The sequence below is a fragment of the Portunus trituberculatus genome, chromosome 24 (assembly GCF_017591435.1).
Source record: "Portunus trituberculatus isolate SZX2019 chromosome 24, ASM1759143v1, whole genome shotgun sequence".
Classification (NCBI taxonomy): Eukaryota; Metazoa; Arthropoda; class Malacostraca; order Decapoda; family Portunidae; genus Portunus; species Portunus trituberculatus.
In genome coordinates this window covers 11,393,907-11,415,047 of record NC_059278.1, presented here as the reverse complement: position 1 = coordinate 11,415,047, position 21,141 = coordinate 11,393,907, and the positions used below count along the sequence as shown (strand labels likewise).

General features: G+C 37.5%; 1 protein-coding gene across 1 annotated transcript in view; it reads left to right on the top strand.

The window, feature by feature from the left end:
- Positions 1-14,756, top strand: part of LOC123508171 (ubiquitin carboxyl-terminal hydrolase 24-like) — a 111,273-nt gene extending 96,517 nt beyond the window's left edge. The window contains exons 22-24 of the mRNA XM_045261706.1: positions 13,297-13,459; positions 14,185-14,337; positions 14,434-14,756. Coding sequence (XP_045117641.1) covers positions 13,297-13,459; positions 14,185-14,337; positions 14,434-14,756 — 639 coding nt within the window. The remainder of the gene's footprint in view (positions 1-13,296; positions 13,460-14,184; positions 14,338-14,433) is intronic.
- The last annotated feature ends 6,385 nt before the right edge of the window (positions 14,757-21,141 follow it).

Sequence of the window (21,141 nt, the reverse complement as noted above, 5' to 3'; positions counted from 1 at the left end):
AGATCTCACATCTATGTAGTTTGTATCTGAGAACATTTTAAATAACTCTATCATATCCCTCTTATACATCTCCTCTCAAATGAAAACATGTTTAATTCCTTTAATCTATCTCTATACTCCAGGCGCTTTAATGCTGGTATCATCCTAGTTGCTCTTCTCTGAACTGCTTCTAACATGTTGATATCCTGCCTATAGTGGGGTGACCAGGCCTGTATGCAATACTCTAAATGGGGCCTAACATAGGAATTATATAAGCTACGCACCACTTCCTTACTTTTATAACTAACATTTCTATTTATAAAACCCAGGATCCTATTTGCCCTATTTCTTGCTTCTAAACATTGCTTTGAAAATTTCATAGTCCTGTCTATCACTACTCCTAAATCCTTTCCTTCCTCTACTGCCTCTAGCCAACATCCCTCCATCTCATAGTTAAAGTTTGTGTTGTCTTTACCTAAATGCATAACCTGACACTTTTTAGAATTAAACTCCATCTGCCACCTGTCTGCCCATGCTATCAGCCTGTCCAGGTCTCGTTGTATTCTGTAATTGTCCTTTTCACCCTGTACTGCACATGCTATCTTAGTATCATCTGCAAACTTTGATACTTTGCTACTAATTCCTATATCTAAATCGTTAATGTACACCAAGAAAAGAAGAGGTCCTAGCACTGATCCTTGGGGTACCCACTAACCACTTCCTTCCACTCAGACATTGCCCCATTTAATACTACTCTCTGTTTCCTATCAGAAAGCCATTCACTAATCCAATCAACTAACCTACCCCCTATCCCATGTAGTCTCAATTTGTACACTAGCCTCCTATGCGGTACCTTATCAAACGCCTTGCTAAAATCTAGATATATAACATCTATGCTATTTCCATCATCTAACTCCTTGGTAATATATTCTAAGATATCGAGCAAATTTGTAAGACAGGACCTCCCTGATCTAAAGCCATGTTGGGTATCTCTAATTAATCTATTCTCATTTAAATGCTCCCAAATACTACCCTTAATGATTTTCTCTAGTATCTTACATACTATACTAGTTAAACTGATCGGTCTATAATTATTTGCATCATCCTTCCTACCTTTTTTAAATATTGGAGTAACATTAGCTAACTTCCAGTCCTGAGGTATCTCAGCAAACCTAAGTGATCTTTCAAAGATTAACTTAAGTGCTTCAGAAATACTGTCTACACCCTCCCTAAGTACTCTGGCATGTAGCTCATCAGGACCACTAGCTTTCCTATCGTCTAGTTCAAGAATAAATTTCCTAATAATTCCCGGTTTTATATCAATATTTTCTAAAGCTCTTAAACTACTCATCGCACTGTTTGTAACAGGATTTCCTATTCTTTCCTAGTAAATACTGAAGAAAATTGTTCATTCAATAATTCTACTATGTCTTCATTTTGATCCACTACTACACCATCTTTTCTGAGTGGTCCAATCCTATCCTTATTTCTTTTATCACTGACCTTGTAATAACTATATAATTTTTTGGGATCTTTACTCCCAGCTCTAGCTAGTTTTATCTCTGCCTGCCTTTTACTTTTTTATAACCTTACTCAAATCATCTCTGACCTGTCTGTACCTAATCAAATCTACATCTTCCCCACTTTTCTGCAACTCTCTGTATGCCCTCTTCTTCTCTCTGATCTGGCTACCTATCTCATGAGTCCACCATAATGGCTTCCTGTTTCTCTGCCTTATATCTTTGTAAGGGATACACTGCATCACTATACCCTTTACTACAACCTTAAAAATATCCCACATCTCCTGTGCAGTTTTATTTCCAAAACTATCTTCCCAGTTTACCTCTCCTAATAACTGACGTAACCTACCATAATTGCCTTTCTGATAGTTTGGGACTCTAGTCTTATTCACTATATTATCCCTACTGGAATTAATGATAAATCTAATTATATGATGGTCACTGTTTGCTAAAGTCTCTCCTACCTCAACTTCCTTTAAACAATGCTCAATATTTGTTAGTACTATGTCTAAAACCTTCCTCCCCCTAGTAGGTTTATCTACCATCTGCACTAAATAGTTATCCTGAAAACTTTCCATAAACTTATTTTCACTAGCATCTCCTACCATCCTCTCCCAGTTTACTGACTTAAGATTAAAATCCCCTAAGATAATTGTCTGACTAGTACACCCCCTATTTATCTCATCTACCATAAGGTTGTCTACATCTGCTGACTGGTTAGGTGGTCTATAAAAGCTCCTACTCTAATAACCTTACTTTTGTTTACTCTAACATCCAGCCATAAGGACTCTACTCTGTTATCTACCTTAATACCATTAACCTGACTGGAAATGAAGGATTTTTTTACATAAATAACTACTCCTCCACCTATCCTACCAATTCTCTGGTGTAAATACATAATGTATCCATCTACTTCATATTCTTTCCTATTTTCCCTAAACTTTTCCTCATTTACCCATGCCTCTGTGACACATACAACATCTAAGTCCTCCTCAACTATATAACTAGATAACTCGTCCTTCTTGTTCCTAAGACTCCTGGCATTTACATAAAAACATTTAAGTCCTGCTACCTTCCTAGATGCTGTCTCCTTATTTGGAATCCTAATCTTATTCTCTCCTATTTGCACCTGGAAATCTTTCCTAATCTTTTCACTATCTCTGTTTATCCTATCTAATTTATGTCTAGCATCTTTCTTCTGGAATGCATTTGCTACCTCACCCCCTACACTCCATCCCAACTCCCCTCCAGACATCCACTCAGCACATCCACACCCTTCCTACTCAGATGCACACCATCCCTAGCATACAAATCCCTTCGCCCATAGAACCTATCCCATACATCCACAAAGCTGACACCCACATCCTTACACATCCCTTTTACCCGATCATTCACACCAATGGCTCTAGACAACCATTCCCTGCTAACATACACACGAGGCAAGATTCCTGACACTACACACCTCCTACCACTCTCCCTTATCTTGCCTAACATTTCCCGAAATCTTGCCACTAACTCCTCCGACCCACCTGCTCTGACATCGTTCCCACCTACGTGCAAAACTACTACACCCTCCCTCTCCATCCCCCCAACCCTCTTCTGCACCTCCTCACTCACTGCCTTCACACCTGCACCAGGCATACACACGTTCATCCTCCTATCCCTGTCTTTCCCACAGAAAGTGCTATCTAAATACCTAACCTGAGAGTCACCCACCACACACACCTGAGGTGTGCTAGGCACAACCATCCTCCTCCTCTCCTCTACCCCCTTCTTTCTCCTTTCACTCACCACAACCACTTCATTCACTCCACTCTCACTCTCCCCTCCCCTCCAACAAACCGAACCTATTTTCACACTCAACAGGTTTAGTCCTATCCTCCCTAACTGCCTCCGCTTTCCTTCCCTCGCAACCTGCCATCTCTGCCCATCCTGACTACTATCTTTCCCAGTCTGGCTCGCCTGCTCCCTCTTCCCCACTCTGCTCTTCCCGACAGAGGGCCAAGCCACCCTGTCGCCCTCAGAAGGTCCAACCTTCGGCCTAACACTGATCTCCTGCCTAATTTTTCCACTGCCTCCCCAAGCCTCTTAACCTCCTCCTTCAATTCAAAGATGAGAACTTCGTTCGCACTTTTCCCCTCACTTAGCTTTCTGATTTCCTCTCGCAATTCTCGGTGCTCAAGAGAAAGAACTAAATTCTCGCTCTTGAGCCTACACACCATACACTCAGAAAAGTCAACGACCTTCCTGTCATGCCCACACATCTCACACACAACAAACTCTCCCAATCCCACCTCAACACTCTCTTTCACGCACTCAATCACACTCTGATATACCTCAGTAGCTACCGCCATACTAATTTACAATCTGTTAACTCACAAACAAATAAAAATACTTGGTGACGGCGGGTGGGGAACTGCGGTGTTGGGGGCCTAAGTGAGGTCAACTAATCCTCTTTCAAGGTCAACTTGACGGTTACAAGCCTAGTCTCCTCGCTCTACCAAAATACTTTTAACTCACAAACACTGATTCTAACCACTATTTCACTCTAATCTAACACTTGCAGTACACACTTTCACTTCACTAACACTCAAAAGCACCACACACAGACACCAAGCACAAACACCACTCGCTAACTATAAAAACCACAGCCAAAAACGGAGCGCACACACAACACGTCCACTCGCCACCGCAGCTACTTATCTGTTACCTTTGTCAAAGGTATGGTCATATTGAGGCAAACTGCAATGCCAAGAAAAATGGTGAGCATCCTGATGTTTGCTTTAAATGTGCAGGCAACCACAAGTCCTAGGATTGCACATCTACAGAGAAGAAATGCATAAACTTTGTGAGGTTTAAGAAACATAATACTGACCACTCAGCAAATAATAGTTGCTGTGTTGTGTTGGAAAGTGAGATTGACAAGATCAGAAATATTACAGATCATGGCTACTAATGCTGTAAGCTCTATGTTGAAATGTGGTTTATTAAATGTTCAGTCAGTTGAAACAAGACAATAGAAATCAGAACTTTAATTAATGATGAGAATCTGGATATTCTTGCTTTGACTGAAACATGGCTGAGTTAATATGATACTGCGAAAATTAAAGAAATAACCCCTGACACTCATACATTTGTGCACATACCAAGGAAAGAAGGAAGAGGTGGTGGTGTTGGTCTTTTACTTTCTAGAACGTGCAATAAAATTAGGGTGGATAAGTCAGAAAAATGGGAGAGCTTTGAACATATGCAAGTTAGCTGTGAGCTTGGTGGTAGAAAATCTATGTTTATAGTGGTCTATAGACCTCCAAGCCTAAGTGCCTGGTCGTTTATTAACGATTTTAGGAAATACTTGGAACTGCTGGATATGGTGAGCGTTAATATTTTTATTTGTGGAGATTTTAATATAAGAATGGATGAACAAGAAAACTATATAGTGAGGGAGTTTCAAGATATGATGAAATCCTTTAATTTAGACAATAAAGTAGAAAAAGGAACATCTGCTGGTGGACATGTAATTGACTTGGTCTTGTGACTCAGATCATAATCTTGTTCGAGAAGTAAATGTTGATGAAATCTACAGGATTTCACCGGTGCACAGGATGATTACTTTTCATATATCTTGTAAAAAAGAAACTATGTATACTAAGCAATTAGTGTTTCGTAGGAAAAATGATTTTGACCCTGAGTGGCTGATAGCTGAAGTGTCACAGGCCATTCAGTTAAGAAAGGATGATGTGTGTACTCATGAAGAGTAGCAGTTGAGAAATGTGAATCTTGTTTGTCTGAATTATATAATGGCAACATGAAAAAAGAATACAATGAAATGTGTCCATTTCATGAAAAGGATATTAAGATAAGGGATCATGCACCTTGGTTTAATATTGAAATTTCCATAGCTAAGAAAGAAAAAAGGAAGAAAGAAAAAAGGTGGCGTAGACTACGAACAGAAGAGGCAAGAAGGGAATATATGGACATGAGAAACAGGCTAAACAAACTTGTACAGAGGAGAAAGTGTCAGTACTATAGACAGAAGTCATTAGAGTCTCTGTCTAACATTAGTAGATTATATAAGATAGTGGATAATTTGACAGGTAACGAGAATAGATAAGTTGCCTGACGGGTTTAATGACACTGTGCTGGCAAATATGTTCCTTGACTTTTTTTATCAAAAGATAAAGTTGATTGTGGAGAGCTTTAGAAATGAGAGGCTTGAAATACCCATGAGTATGCCAACGCCTCGGGCTAAGCTATTGTCCTTTAAGCAAGTAAATGTGGATGAAGTAAAGGAGATTGTACATAAAGTTAATATAACCTACTGTGATAATGACCCATTACCTATTAGTGATATTATTCAGAGTGAGAAGTTCTGTGAAATTCTGGAAATTTTTAAACTGATTATAAACAGTAGCTTTATGAACAATACCTTTCCTATCTCTGAAAAAATGGCATTGATAAAGCCCATTGTAAAGGGTAAAATGGATATGCAGCGCTTGAGTTCCTTTAGACCTGTATCTAATTTGACCTTTTTATCGAAGATTATTGAAAGATTATTAAACCAATTACTCGACCATTTGAAAGTAGTGCAGGCTTTACCGGATAATCAGTCGGCTTATAGAAAACTTTATTCGACTGAGACAGCTTTATGCTCAGTTATCAATGATCTGATAATCCTGATGGATGAAGGAAAATGTGGTTTGCTAATTTTACTGGACTTAAGTGCAGCATTTGACACAGTTGTTCACAGATTGCTTCTTTTAGATTGCAAGTCTGTGATAATTGATGGAGATGCACTAACATATTGAGAAAGTTATCTTGCAAACAGGCAATACTGTGTTCAAATTGGTAAATCTTTCTCAGACAAGAAGATTTTAGAAAGAGGAGTACCCCAAGGCAGTGTTTTAGGTCCTAATCTGTTCTGTATATATACCATTGAACTATCACACATACTAAGAAAACATGACATTGACTTCAAACTGTTTGCTGATGACACACAGTTTTACATGACCTTGAACAATGTAGATAATGTTGAAAGAAAGATAAAACTTATTATGGATGATGTTGGTAGATGGATGGAATCCAAGCAGTTGAAACTTAATCAAAACAAGACTGAATGTTTGATAGTGGGTAAGAATAAGGACTTTAAAAGGATTGATATGTCCACATTATATATTGATGGTAACAGTTTGGGTGTTCGTGATACAGTGAAGGATGTGGGAGTATTATTGGACTGTCATTTATCTATGAAAGATCAAATACGGCAGGTGGTTAAGACGGCAAGATACCATCTGAAAAATATAGGTTTTGTCAGAAAATACTTGGATGAGAAAACTATGAAGATGCTGGTTCGTAGTCATGTGATAAGCAAACTGGATTACTGCAATTCTCTGTATTATGGACTGCCTAAGTATCTCTTAAAAGACTTACAGCTTGTCATGAACAGAGCTGCCAGACTGATTACAGGTGTCTCTCCTTGTGAGAGGATAGCACCTGTATTGATAGATCTACATTGGCTGCCAATTAAAGCACGAATTGAGTACAAGATTAGTGTTATGACTCATCAGGCATTACAGTCTGGAAAACCTGAGTACTTGAGGAACTTACTGGAAACATTCCACCATGACACTACGATGGAGCTGAGACATGATGCAGACTCATACAGACTATATGAGCCAAGAAATAACCTTGACATGGGATGTCGAGCATTTGCAAGATGCGCACCAAGGATTTACAATAAACTGCCGAGTGATATCAAAGGTTGTGCCAGGATCGATATCTTCAAAAAGAAATTGAAGACATATTTGTTCAAGGAAGTTTATGATTTTAATGGCATGGAAATCAAAGACAATTATAGATGCTAGTTGCTTTTGAGGGAGGCTCTGCTGAGCGCTGCCTTGCATTGGAGCGGAGCCTTGAACAAACACCCCAAGTGACAAGTAAGTAAGTAAGGTTGCTGGTTAGTGTCTTTCCCATTTCACTCTCCCTCCCTTCATAAATTTAAGATCATCAGCATTATAAAGTTACGTACATACATACATTAGTGTACATTACAATGGCTTAAATTAAACTGCCTAAATGTTAAACTTCATAATTTTTACTTTCATTAAACCTTTCACTGTACTATGATGCGCTGTGGCTTTGCTTACTCTCAATGGAAGTTCAAGTCAGGGGTTAAACTTGTTATAATCGGTTCGCTTAATGAAGTGTTTTTTTAGGAACGTTACCCCTTCGTTAAGCGGTGGTTGCCTGTATATATATATATATATATATATATATATATATATATATATATATATATATATATATATATATATATATATATACACACACACACACACACACACACACACACACACACATATATATATATATATATATATATATATATATATATATATATATATATATATATATATATATATATATATATATATACAGTAAGCCCCGACTTGGCAAATCTCATTCATTGAAGGCCATGGGTTGCCCTGGGGGTCAAAAACACTATAGTAAAACTAAATTGTACTGACCCGAAGGTCATTCTGCCAGATTTCCAACCAAAACATTGTGTATAATACTCCTGGTTCTTTAATCACAGTATTATCAACAAACGGCATTCTAAGAATATTCTGACTATTTAATTAAATAGCAGGTGATGCAAATAAGTGTTATATACCAAGTCAAACGAAGGCATTTCATGGACATGTATGACGATGTGGCATGTCAGGACAGGCGACGTTGCCAGTCAACCCGAGGCGGGATTTCCCCTGGGGGAAGGGGGAGGAATCAGGTCACCACGCAGGTGCATATCGACTCACTTCTCATTTGGTCGCCACGATGAAAGGATACACTGACACTTTCTCGCCTGTGTGTTGTACAGCCAAACCAAGAAGTTTGTCTACAGAATTAATAGATAAAAACTTGCAAGGACCACTTTTACCAATAAATCAAGCGAGGAAGAGGACAGCAGGTGCAGCTGGTATATCTGAAGGCACAGTGAAGAGGATTTGTCCCAGTGCAAACAAAATATACACCACAGCATCACAACCTTATCAGCGTTTCTTTTCCCCACTCATTATATTACACTGGGTATCTCGAGAGGACATAATAGTAAATATTTGGTAAATTATCAACCTCATTTTCACTTTTATAACCAGTACCTTTACTATATTTAATTTACCTATGACATCTTCATGCCTTGTCCATCACTTATATATTCTTTAGCAAAGTCATGCATTAAAATGAATAAAGAACAGTTATTCCGTTTTCCTTGAAGTATTGAGAGATATGGCAGTGTCGCACAGATTATAGGCCTAGCCCTATGGGTCAGTACAATTTAGTTTTACTATAGCTATGCCACTGCACACCCTTACTCTATATCGGGTGTAAATTCAGCACCTTATCCATTTTAGCAGTGCCTGTAAACCAGGTGCCAAGGTCCAAGTACCTGGCACCATAGCTTACACCTACTGTACCTACTCTAATGTCATATTTGTCTCTCTTTTTACCATAAATAACAAAAAAACCTTTCTTTTTAATAATAAGCATTCCATAGCCATTACAATAATGCCAGACATTTATCTTCTTTCACACATCTCCCTACTTGTCGCCAGTATCAGTGCATCATCCATTAAGAACAGTGCCTAAGTCACCCAAGAAACAATGTGTTGATTTCATATTTCAACATTTTCATTATGTCAATATACAGAGTATAAAGCAGGCAGCTAGTCAGGGTCCCTTGGTGAACACTAGTAGGTGATTCGTTTACTGCAGGCATCATAATATTTTTCAGTGGATGCATACATAGCTCTTATTGCTGTAGTCATAATTTTACCAAACCCTAAATTCTGTAAACACTCAATAAGTGTTTGCGGTACCCAATCAACACACATCATATACAATTTTCTTTCTTTTATACTTAACATAATCAGAAAATAATCTTATAGCAGTAATTTGCTCAACACAATCTCTCCCTTTCTATGCACCTGCTTGACATATGCTTATGTTCCACTGTAATTTAAGTCTGTTTAGTATGATGCTGTCATAGAGCTTTGCCAAGATATCTATTATACTAATTCCCCTACAGCAGTGGTTCCTAAACTTTTTCTGAGTGAGTACCATTTGGAGGGCCTGTGCAATCCCCATGTACCACCTGGTTCCAGAAAAACTCAATTTCAGCAAAAATCAGTATATTCTCAAGTAGAAGACACAAATGAATTAATAACAAGGATTGCAGCTCAATTCAATGCAAAGGATGCATCTGTTTTTTCATCCGCTGATCGATACTAGATTATCTTGTGTAAGGCAATAGTAATTTTTCTGAGAAATGAATTAAATGTAACTAAAAATTGCATATGATCCTGAAAATGCTCATGTACCTCCTGGAAGGCCTATGCATACCACTGGTGATACATGTACTACAGGTTGGGAACCACTGCCCTGTAGTTATTGCACATCATGCGGTTACCTGATTTGAATAGAACTACTACTTACTGTGACACCACAATAATGGAAAACATGCACCATAGAATACTACATTAAAAATTGTCAGGAGGAATGGGCTCAATGATACATCAAATATTATTAACAAAGCTGGGCATATTCTTACATATGATTTTTATCATTGGGCACATTGCCTCATCAAATTCTGTCTTATTCAAAAAGGGCCTGTGCAATCCCCATGTACCACCTGGTTCCAGAAAAACTCAATTTCAGCAAAAATCAATATATTCTCAAGTAGAAGACACAAATTAATTAATAACAAGGATTGCAGCTCATTTCAATGCAAAGGATGCATCTGTTTTTTCACCCGCTGATCGATACTAGATTATCTTGTGTAAGGCAATAGTAATTTTTCTGAGAAATGAATTAAATGTAACTAAAAATTGCATATGATCCTGAAAATGCTCATGTACCTCCTGGAAGGCCTATGCATACCACTGGTGATACATGTACTACAGGTTGGGAACCACTGCCCTGTAGTTATTGCACATCATGCGGTTACTTGATTTGAATAGAACTACTACTTACTGTGACACCACAATAATGGAAAACATGCACCAGAGAATACTACATTAAAAATTGTCAAGAGGAATGGGCTCAATGATACATCAAATATTGTTAACAAAGCTGGGCATATTCTTACATATGATTTTTATCATTGGGCACATTGCCTCATCAAATTCTGTCTTATTCAAAAAGGGATTGTCTAGAATCAGTATGTATGTATGTATATAATTTTCAATTAACTCATCATTGAATATTGTAATATTGGGTAATATTGTTCATCTCACCATACCCTCCAGATCCACCATCTCATGATATATGCTGTGGCATTGCTTATGTAATAACTGTGGTTGGTACGAATCACCTAAGGCTGCTGATCTCGATAGAAGTTCCCTAGATGACATATAGACCTTGTTGCCTAGATTTAATGTGACACATAGTGGTGCATGATCAGATCCACCATTCCCTTGATTTACTATACGTTCCTCAATTAAGTCTAAGGAATTATATTTTGCTATGCATAAATCAATTTCAGAAGCCCAGCCATCCCTTCATTTAAATGTTAGGTTGCCACCCATAATTTTGGGATTTCATTTCAAATGGTTAACTGTCATCATACTATTAATGTTTGATCTATCCTCAAGTGTTCTACCATGGTCATTAAGTATCTTGCCTTTCACTCCATATTTGTACTGGTTACCATTTTTGTCCCTAATTCTGGGATTGCTCATCCTGACATTTATGTCCTCCATCACCACTACCTTCTCTGATTCATTAGAGTGGGCTGCAAGCTCTCTGAGTCATCTGGGTGAATGTAAACATCTAGTTTCAGCCTAGGCCACCAGGACAACTGTAACCAGATCTGACTTGCAGCTTTATTAGATAGGGTGGAGTCTCATCAACTCCCCTCCTCTGACTGACTGTCTTCAGCCTCTTTCTCACTGCCAAAATGTTGCATCCCTTTCTATCTTTTATCACTATTTTCATACTAATTGCTTCATTAATTTTGCTAACTGCATGCCTCCCTTCCTGCTGCGGCCTCGCTGCACAAGGCTTTCTTCTTCCTCTCATCCCTCTTCTGTCCAACCCTCTAATACAATAGTTAGCCAGTATTCTCATTAATTTATACCTTTTACTGGTAAACTCTGGAACTCCCTACCTGCTTCTGTATTTCCATCTTCCTACGACTTGACTTCTTTTAAGAGAGAGGTGCATTTGTCCCAGGCTTTCGGCTAATTCTTTCTAATCTTTTAGGGAGACTGCAGTTCCAGCGGGACTCTTTTTGTAATATTTTGTTGCTCTTGGCAGCTCTCCCTCTTGTATATATATAAAAGAAAATATATGTGTCTATATAAGAAACATGTTCCGTTAACCAGCTGGCAATGAGTATCACAGCACCACCTCTATGTGGGCCACTTCTTGACACAGTGATATATACTCTAAGCTTGGCACATTCAGATGGAAATATTTCTGTTTCCAACAACCACACAATATCATAACTCAAAACAAACTTTAATATGTTAGGCTCTTGCAATTTATCTTTCAGCCCTCACTGATATTCTAAGAGACTACATGAAGCTTTTGATTCTTTTGTTTGACACATATTTTAAGAGACTAGATGAAGCTTGTGATTCTTTTGTTTTACACTTAGAAAAACTGAGGAGAATAGCAATCAGTGATGACACTTTCGAAGCAGTATGCGATTCTTACGGTCATAGGTGATATTTATGCTAACGTTTGTAGGTTTTTCTTTTCTTCATATTCTCTCTTCCAAAGGCGAGCATATTCTCTTTTCACAGCTGGGTGCATATTATTTTGATGTACACAGTTGACAGTGGCTTCCAAACATTTTTCAAATACTTTGCCACGCGTAGTAAGGCAAAACAAATCTCTTCGGCTGGCTCTCCACGGTAATGAGGAATGGTCTTTTCCAATGGTTGTTGCCTTGTCCTGGTTTCTTCATCTCTGAATCATCTGTATTCATATCGTCAGGATAGCCAGCTGCATTCTCTTCTCAAAGAGAATATAGCTCCCTGACAGCACAATATTAGATGGGTCTACACTTCTCTCTGCTCCCAGTATTGCTGTCAGGGTGCATTTCAGTTGTGTGCATGTCATTTTATCAATTTTGTTTGGTGTCAGTTCTCTTGCAACTGCAGCATCATCAAAGTCAGCCATTGTGCACAATCACATATTCAGTATCAAGAGTCAAAGACATAGAGGCTAGTGGAAGTGGATGTTCATGAGGTTATTGTATATGATTGGTTGCTATGGACGCTGTACCCTGGATTGGTTGGTAAGGGCCAATACACCTGCGTGAACAATAGGTTCAGGTTCAAGGGAAGGGTGCTAAAATAGAACAATATTACTGCCGTAAAATTTAGACTAACTTCAAAACCTTCATTTTTTTTTTTTTTTTTTTTTTTTTATTTACTAAACAAAAACTGACCTTATGATATTCACACCTCTTGATCCAGTCTGTGTTGTCTAGGATCTTTTATACTCCATATGATTTGCAGGAAGAATAAGAGCACTTCTCCCACTTATTTACACAACTGTCATGCCCTCTACAATATAGTTTGACTTTATTTCCTTGAATTTCTGATATAGGTTTAAAGAAAGATTGAAAAGTAAAGTCAAAGTGTTTGTAATTATTTATAATTTTTTTAAAGATATTCCTTAAAGGTTTTCAAATTTGAAGTCCTATCAGGTTCATATAAGCATTATTAGGAAGACTATATGCATATCATTTAAGTTACTTACTAAAGATGCTAAAAATTCTAATGATGCACAGGGATTTAGTGAAGAGGAATGGAGTGAGATGGTTTCCTGTTTGATGCGGGTGTCATGGGCGGGGGCAGCTGGAAGGCTGTACCTCCCTTCAGCAACCATCACTATGACAGAGCCAGCTGTCTCCCCTCCTGATAATAGCAAATCATCCAGGCAAAGTAGTACAGGTAAACTTGTGTTTTTCAATATATTATAACTTCAGTGCTTTGTTGTAGAATGTACTATGATTTTATTTATGATTGCAATTGGGTTAGGTTTGTCCTTTATTACCTGAAATACATGTCTATGGATTTGGAATTGCAGTTAATCTGTATATTTATTACTATACCTGTCAGTCTCATTCTTTGCTATCATGTAATCCTGTGTATTTTGCTTAGTGTTTCTAATGCAGGTTTAGACAGATACACAACAGTTTTGTGGATAACTGACTTCATCCTCAGTGTCCACAGAATTACAAGTTTACAATATTTCACCCTCAATCTTGTTAGATAAGCTTACAATTTTTCACGGATCATTGCAGTATTTCAGATAGAGTATTCTTACTTGACACAAAAATCCCTTGGATGTTTGTATGTTTATCAAGCTTGTTGTGGGTGATTGAAAAATATTTTGTCCTCCATTTGTTGGGGAGCTGTGATAGAAGTGGGTTCTGGTGTCAGATTTGATTTTTGTTTTGAGACAAGCCATGTCAGCATTTCAATACCAGTTATTACTAATATAACTATGACATAGATTCTTTTCTTGCTTTGCTTTGATCACAGTCATCCCAGTGCATTTCCCTTTCATCTTTTGAGGTATATGGCTACTGTTCAATACAGTTCTGTTATAAACATTACCGTGAGATTGTTCTCAGTAGGGCATATTTATTTAATGTTTTTTTTATCTCACACAGGCAGTGTTCACAGTTCTAGTAGTGAGAGTGAGACAGTGTTGCATGGAGGAGTATGTGTGCAACAGGCGACCATCTCTCCGACTGACTCACTCATTGCCTCACAAGCCCTACAGCTTTTGATAGCCTTTCTCAAGTTCCGTCCACAGCTAATAGGTAACATGGTTCTTGAAGGACTTGTAGGAATATGATTATATGCATTATATTTGCAATATTTGTATTATATTTTTTATTTAATTTTTTTCCCAACAGATCAATGGTATGGTATGTTGAGTGTAAAAGACTTCATCATTGAGATTTTGGTGGGGTGCAGCAGTGAGGAGGTGAGGGAGGTGGCTTACCACCAGTTTACCAGCCTCATCAACATGACAACCCCAGCTGAACTCAGCCTAAAGAAGTTTCTCACTCAGGTTCAGGATTTTTTTCTTTTTTTTTTTACATTGTATTATGAAAAATATTTGGAAGTAGTGGTGTGCATTGTGAGGCTCCTTGGTGTATGTTGGAGCTTTGTATTATCTTCATTTTATTATCTTTGTGAAATATGGACCATTGTCTGTGGAAAATATTCATGGTAGTTGTATTTCTTCTTTCTTTTTCAAGGCAACCGGTTAGCCATATTGATAGAATTTTCAGAGAGACGTATAATTTGCTAAGGAATATTGGAGTAGCATATCACTATATGGACAAGGAAATGATGAAGAAATTGATAAGTACTAAAATAAGACCTAAATTGGAATATGCAGGAGTTGTGTGGACTCCCATAAAAGAAACACATAAGAAAATTAGAGAGACTACAAAAATGGCTACAAGAATGGTTCCAGAATTTAAAGGGATGGCATATGAGGAGAGACTAAAGGCAATGGATCTACCAACCTTGGAGCAGAGAGAGAGAGAGGGATCTGATACAAGTTTATAAATTGATTAACGGAATGGATGAAGTGGATAATGAGAAACTGATTCTGAGAGAAGAATATGACTTTAGAAGCACAAGATCGCATAGTAAGAAACTAAGGAAGGGACGATGTCTGAGAGATGTTAAAAAATTTAGTTTCCCGCAAAGATGTGTTGAGACTTGGAACAGTTTGAGTGAGGAAGTGGTATCAGCAAAGAGTGTACATAGTTTTAAAGAAAAATTGGATAAGTGTAGATATGGAGACGGGACCACACGAGCATAAAGCCCAGGCCCTGTAAAACTACAACTAGGTAAATACAACTAGGTAAATACACACACGAGAGACGTGGTCGAGGAAGGATGCACTGGCGCCGTTCCGACAATCAGCTGATCTTCACTACATACCTGTTGTACAGTTTTTACAGTGGCCTGGGCAGGTAGTGTGGACTCATTTTTTTTCATGCAATCAATTATTAAGGAATGATGAGTGAAAAAGAGATACCATCAAAATGCAGACATGAGATTAGAGAAGGAATGAAAGCTGATGATGACTATGCTAGTGAGGGTGAGCGTGTATTTGAAGGCTTTGATATGACGACTACTTCACTACTAAAGAGAGTGTTAAATATTGAATATAAACTAGATAAATTGATAAAGGAGAATATGGAAATGAAAGTGAATGAAGAACAGGATAAAGAGTTTATAAAACTGAGAGAAAGGATAAAAAAAGTGGAAGAAAACGAAGCTAGGCTAAGAGCGGAAAACGAAGAACTTAAAAAGGAAGTAGCTAAGTACAAAAAGCAGATGGAAGAAGGACTCAGTAAAGCCGAGAAAGAAAAAGAGAAGCTGAAAGATCTAGTAAACAAGGAAGAGGAAAGAGTACAGAACGTAATTAAAAAAGAAGTACAAGCATGGAGAGTCCAAGATAAGAAAGATAAGGCTGATTTTCAGGAGGTGATTCAAGAACAACTTAAAGAAAAGAAGAAAATATGACAAGCAAAATGATAGGAGTCCTCAAGACAAAAGAAGAGTGTAGTAGTATTCGGAATAAAAGAAAAAAAATATAAAATATAGACCAAAAGAGAAAAGAAGAAATGAAATCAGTCAAAGACCTACTGAAGAATCTAAACGACGAAGATAGGCAGAACTTGGAAGAGGAAGTAGAAGAAACAAACAGAATGAGACCATATCAGGAAGGAAAAACGAGACCAATTTAAATACTACTAAAATCACAAGCAGCAACAGAAGAAATATTATATAGAACAACAAAACTTAGAGAAACAGAAGGCTGCAAGGATATCTATATAAAGAAAAATAGAAATGAGGAAGAAAGAAAGACATACAATGAACTGGCAGCAGCAGTAAGGGAAAAGAATAATGAAAGGTCAGAAGAGGAGAAGGAGGCATTTTTTTGGAGAATTCTAGGAGACAGGATAAGGAAATGGTATATAAATGAAAAGGAAGAGAAAAAAGTGGAAGTTTAACTAAAAATGATAAAGGCAAAAGACTAAAACTGATGTATACGAACATAGACAAGGTTTTATCAAGTAAACTAGAATTAAGAGATTACATAAAGAAAGAAAATCCAGATACTGTATGCCTGGTTGAAACAAAACTAAATAAGGCAATCAAAATAGACTTGGATAATAGGTATAATGTATGGAGAAGAGACAGAGTGGGTAAAGGAGAAGGAGGAGTCATGATTATGTTAAGGAAGGGGATAGTGATAAACCAAGTGGAATGTGGGGAAGGAAAAGAAGTATTGTATATTAAGATGCATATTAATAAAAAAAGAGTTAACAATCATTGTAACATATGTGCCACCAAAAACAAATTCATGGACCAATCAAGAATATAAAGACATGATAGATGACACAATAAGGAGTCTAACGAGAATCGTTAAAGAAAGGAGAAAAGTGATATTAGTAGATTTCAACTGAAAAGAAGTGGACTGGGAAAATTCTGAAAGTGGTATGGGGGAAGAAGCCTGGGGAGAAAGATTCTTGAACCTAATGATAGACAATATGATGGACCAGAGAGTAAAGGAATGCACAAGATTCAGAGGAAACGACGAGCCGGCGAGATTGGACCTAGTTTTTACAAGGGGTATACAAATGAATGATGATATAAGATATAAGTGCCCATTGGGAAAGAGTGACCATGCAATATTAGAAATAGATATAGAAAAGGGGAAAGGAAGATAGAGACGATTCATAGAAAGGAGGCCGATTAAATTACAGAAAGGCTGATATTGAGAATCTCACGAACTATTTTAAAAACGTAGACTGGGAGGAGATGGAAAACTCAGAGACAATGCAAGACAAATATAACTTATTTTTGGAAATATACAAAACAGGAGTCAGGGAATATGTCCCGAAATTTAGACCTAAAGAAAAGGAAAGAAAGATTGGTTTAATGCAAGGTGTGCTAGGGCAAAGGAGAAAAGAGATGGAGCATGGAAAAGGTGGAGGAGAAATAGAAATCCAGCAAATGAGGAAAACTTCAAAGCAGCGAGAAATGAATATGTTCAGGTGAGGAAAGAAGAGGAAAAGAACTTCGAAAAAGACATTGTCGAAAAATGTAAGGAGCAACCAAAATTGTTCTACAGATTCATAAATGGAAAAATTAAGCAAAAGAAACAATAGAAAGGTTAAAAGGAGAGAACGAGATGGTGGAAGACCCAAAAGTATGGCAGAACTATTAAATAAAAAATTCCAGGAGGTCTTTACTAAGGAATCTAAATTTGAAAGGCCACAGGGTAATAGAGAGACAATCTATATGAAAGAGATTAAAGTAACCAAGCTTGAAATAAAAGAGTTAATGAAGGAACTGGACGAAGAGAAGGCAATGGGACCAGATGAAGTCTCAGGCAGAATACTTTAAGACTAAATCTTTCTTTAGAACTTCTGAGTGCCACGTTATCTATCATGTATTGCTTGGATTATCTCTACCTACACTCAGTACCCTGCACTTGTTAATATTGAACAGCATTTGCCATCTATCTGTCCGTTCTTTCATCCTATCCAAGTCTGCCCGCAAGGCCATGGCATCTGAATCGGACCTAATTAATCTACCTATCTTTGTGTCTTCTGCAAATTTACTGATGTCACTTAATTCCACTATCCAAGTCGTTGATATATATTAGAAATAATAATGGCCCTAAAACTGAGCCCTGTGACACCCCACTAACTACTTCTCCGCACTCGGAATTAAATCCCATTAATTACTACCCTCTGTCGCCTGTCTTCTAACCACGCTTTAATGCAACCTAATATTCTATCCTCTATACTGTGTGCTTTAACCTTTTTTAAGAGCCTCTGGTGAGGTGCCTTGTCAAAGGCTTTACTGAAATCTAAGTATAGAATGTCATAATTATCACCCTTATCTGCTGCCTCATAAACCTTACTATAAAAGCTCAACAAGTTTGTAAGACATGACTTTCCTTTCGTAAATCCATGTTGTGTTTGATTTATCAAGCCATGTTTGTCCAGGTCTTCCCTAATGTTTTTCGCTATTATTGATTCCATTAATTTACCCACAATTGAAGTTAAGCTGACAGACCTGTAATTAGACGTTAGGGTTTTATATCCGTTCTTAAATGTGGGAACTGCATTAGCTTCCCTCCACATTATCGGTACCTCACCTGACTCCAGTGACATCCTAAGAAGTACCGCTAAAGGCTTGCTGATAACTTCCTTGCATTCCTTTAGAACCCTTGGATATACAGTAATCGCTCGCGTATCCGGATTATAGCAGCCAAGGCCCTGGTGGATACGCTAAATATCCGGATACACGTAATTTCCTCTCCCAACCCCTTGTAAATTGAGAAAAAACATGTACATAACCCAAATGGGTAAGAAAACAATGAATGAAAGCACATTAAATGATTGTGTATACAATAATGACTTCCTAGAGAATGATAGAATGATAACATATTAGATACCTGCTTCTCTAGAAAATGTGAGGGTTGGGAAGGTGTCATCAGCAGCGTCATGGCAATCTACTGTTTCACTGCTGAACTGGACACTATCTGAGTCATTATTAGTGTGTTGAAGTGAGATAATGATAGTGAAGTTTTTATTGTTTGTCTGGTACAGCTTTCTACCTTTGTCTCAACATAATATTTTGTAATAGTGTTATTGTATTTACCTAGTTGTATTTACCTAGTTCAGGGTTCGAGCGGGGCTCATAGTGTCCTGTCTCCATATCTCCATTTATCTAATTTTTCTTTAAAGTTATGCACACTGTGCTGCAACAATTCCATTATCGAATGCATTCCATTTTTCCACCATTCTGTGTGGAAAATTGTATTTTCCAACATCGTTCACACACTGCCTCATCCTGATCTTCTTTTCATGTCCTTTTGTCCTTCCATCCTCTTCCGCCAACAGCACCAGGTCTTCTTTGTCTATCTTTTCAATATCATTTACTATTTTATACATTGTTATTAGGTCCCCTCGTTCTCTTCTATCTTGTAAGGTTGGCAATCCCATTTCCTTCAGTCGTTCATCATATGTGAGGTCCTTTAATTCCGGCACCATCTTTGTAGCAATCTTCTGTATCCTTTCCAGTTTTCTTATATCTTTTTTAGAACTCGGAGACCATACCACTGCTGCATATTCAAGCCTTGGGCGTATCATGCTTGTGATTTTTTTCATCATATCTTTATCCATGTAATGCCACTCTTATATTAGTCAAAATCCTATATGATAGTCCAAATATCTTATTTATGTGTTTATCAGGGCTCAGATTTTCTTGTATGATCACTCCAAGATCTTTTTCCTCTTTAGTCTTCGTTATTTGCTCCTCTCCCATCAAATAGTTCCATACTGGTCTTCTCTTACTCTTTCCTAGTTCCATTATGTGACATTTCTTGGCATTAAACTCCAATTTCCACTTCTTGCTCCATTCATAGATCTTCTTTAAATCTTCCTGTAGCAGTATACAGTCCTCTCTGGTTTTGATAACTTTTAGCAACTTTGCATCATCAGCGAATAAATTCATATAACTATTTACTCCAATGTGAATATCGTTTACATAAACTTGAAACATAATGAGGGCTAACACTGACTCTTGTGGCATGCCGCTGGTTACTTTACTCCAAGACGAGTATGTATCTCTGATCACAGTTCTCATTTCTCTATCCTTCAAATAATCTCTAGTCCATTCGAGCAAGGTTCCACGCAGTCCTTCTATGTTCTCTAGTTTCCAAAGAAGTCTTCCATGAGGGACTTTATCAAATGCCCATTTAATGTCCAGGTATACTGTGTCTACCCATCCATCTCTGCTTTCAAGTCCTGCAATAACCCTGGAGTAGAAGCTTAATAAGTTTGATACACATGACCGCCCTGTCCTGAACCCAAATTGTCTGTTCGGTATGACTTGCTCCTCTTCTAGAAATTTAACCCATTTTTCTTTGATAATTATTTCACATAACTTCCCTACGACACTTGTAAGTGACACTGGTCTGTAGTTTAGTGGTTCAGTTGCCTTTCCTCCTTTAAATATCGGTATTATGTTGGCTCTCTTCCACTTTAGTGGAACTTTCCCTTCATTTATTGAACTTTTAATTATTTCCCAAATTGGCTCCAGTAATTGCTCTTTACATTCTTTTAACACCCAGCTTGATACACCATCTGGCCCCATATCTTTCCTGACTTCCAACTTGTCCAGTAATCTTCCAATATCCTCTTTATGAACTGCAATTTCCTGTAATCCTTGGCAATTCAATGTCCTATTAGGTTCTGTGAAGTCATCTTCAGTGAAATCCGTTTTGAAGCTCTCATTCATTATTTCACACATTTCTTTCTTTGTTTGGTATGTCTTTCCTTCTTTATCTATTTTTTCAACTGTTTCCTTATCATTTGTTTTGCTTTTTATAAATTTGTAGAAAAGTTTGGGTTCATCCTTGCTTTTATCCACTACATCTTTCTCAAACTTTCTTTCTTCCTCTCTCCTTACTCTAATATATTCATTTCTAGTATCTTTGTACTGCCGACTATTATAGTAATTTCCCTGCTTTAAAAGTTTATTCCACGCTTTATCTTTTGCCTTTTTTGCTTGTAAGC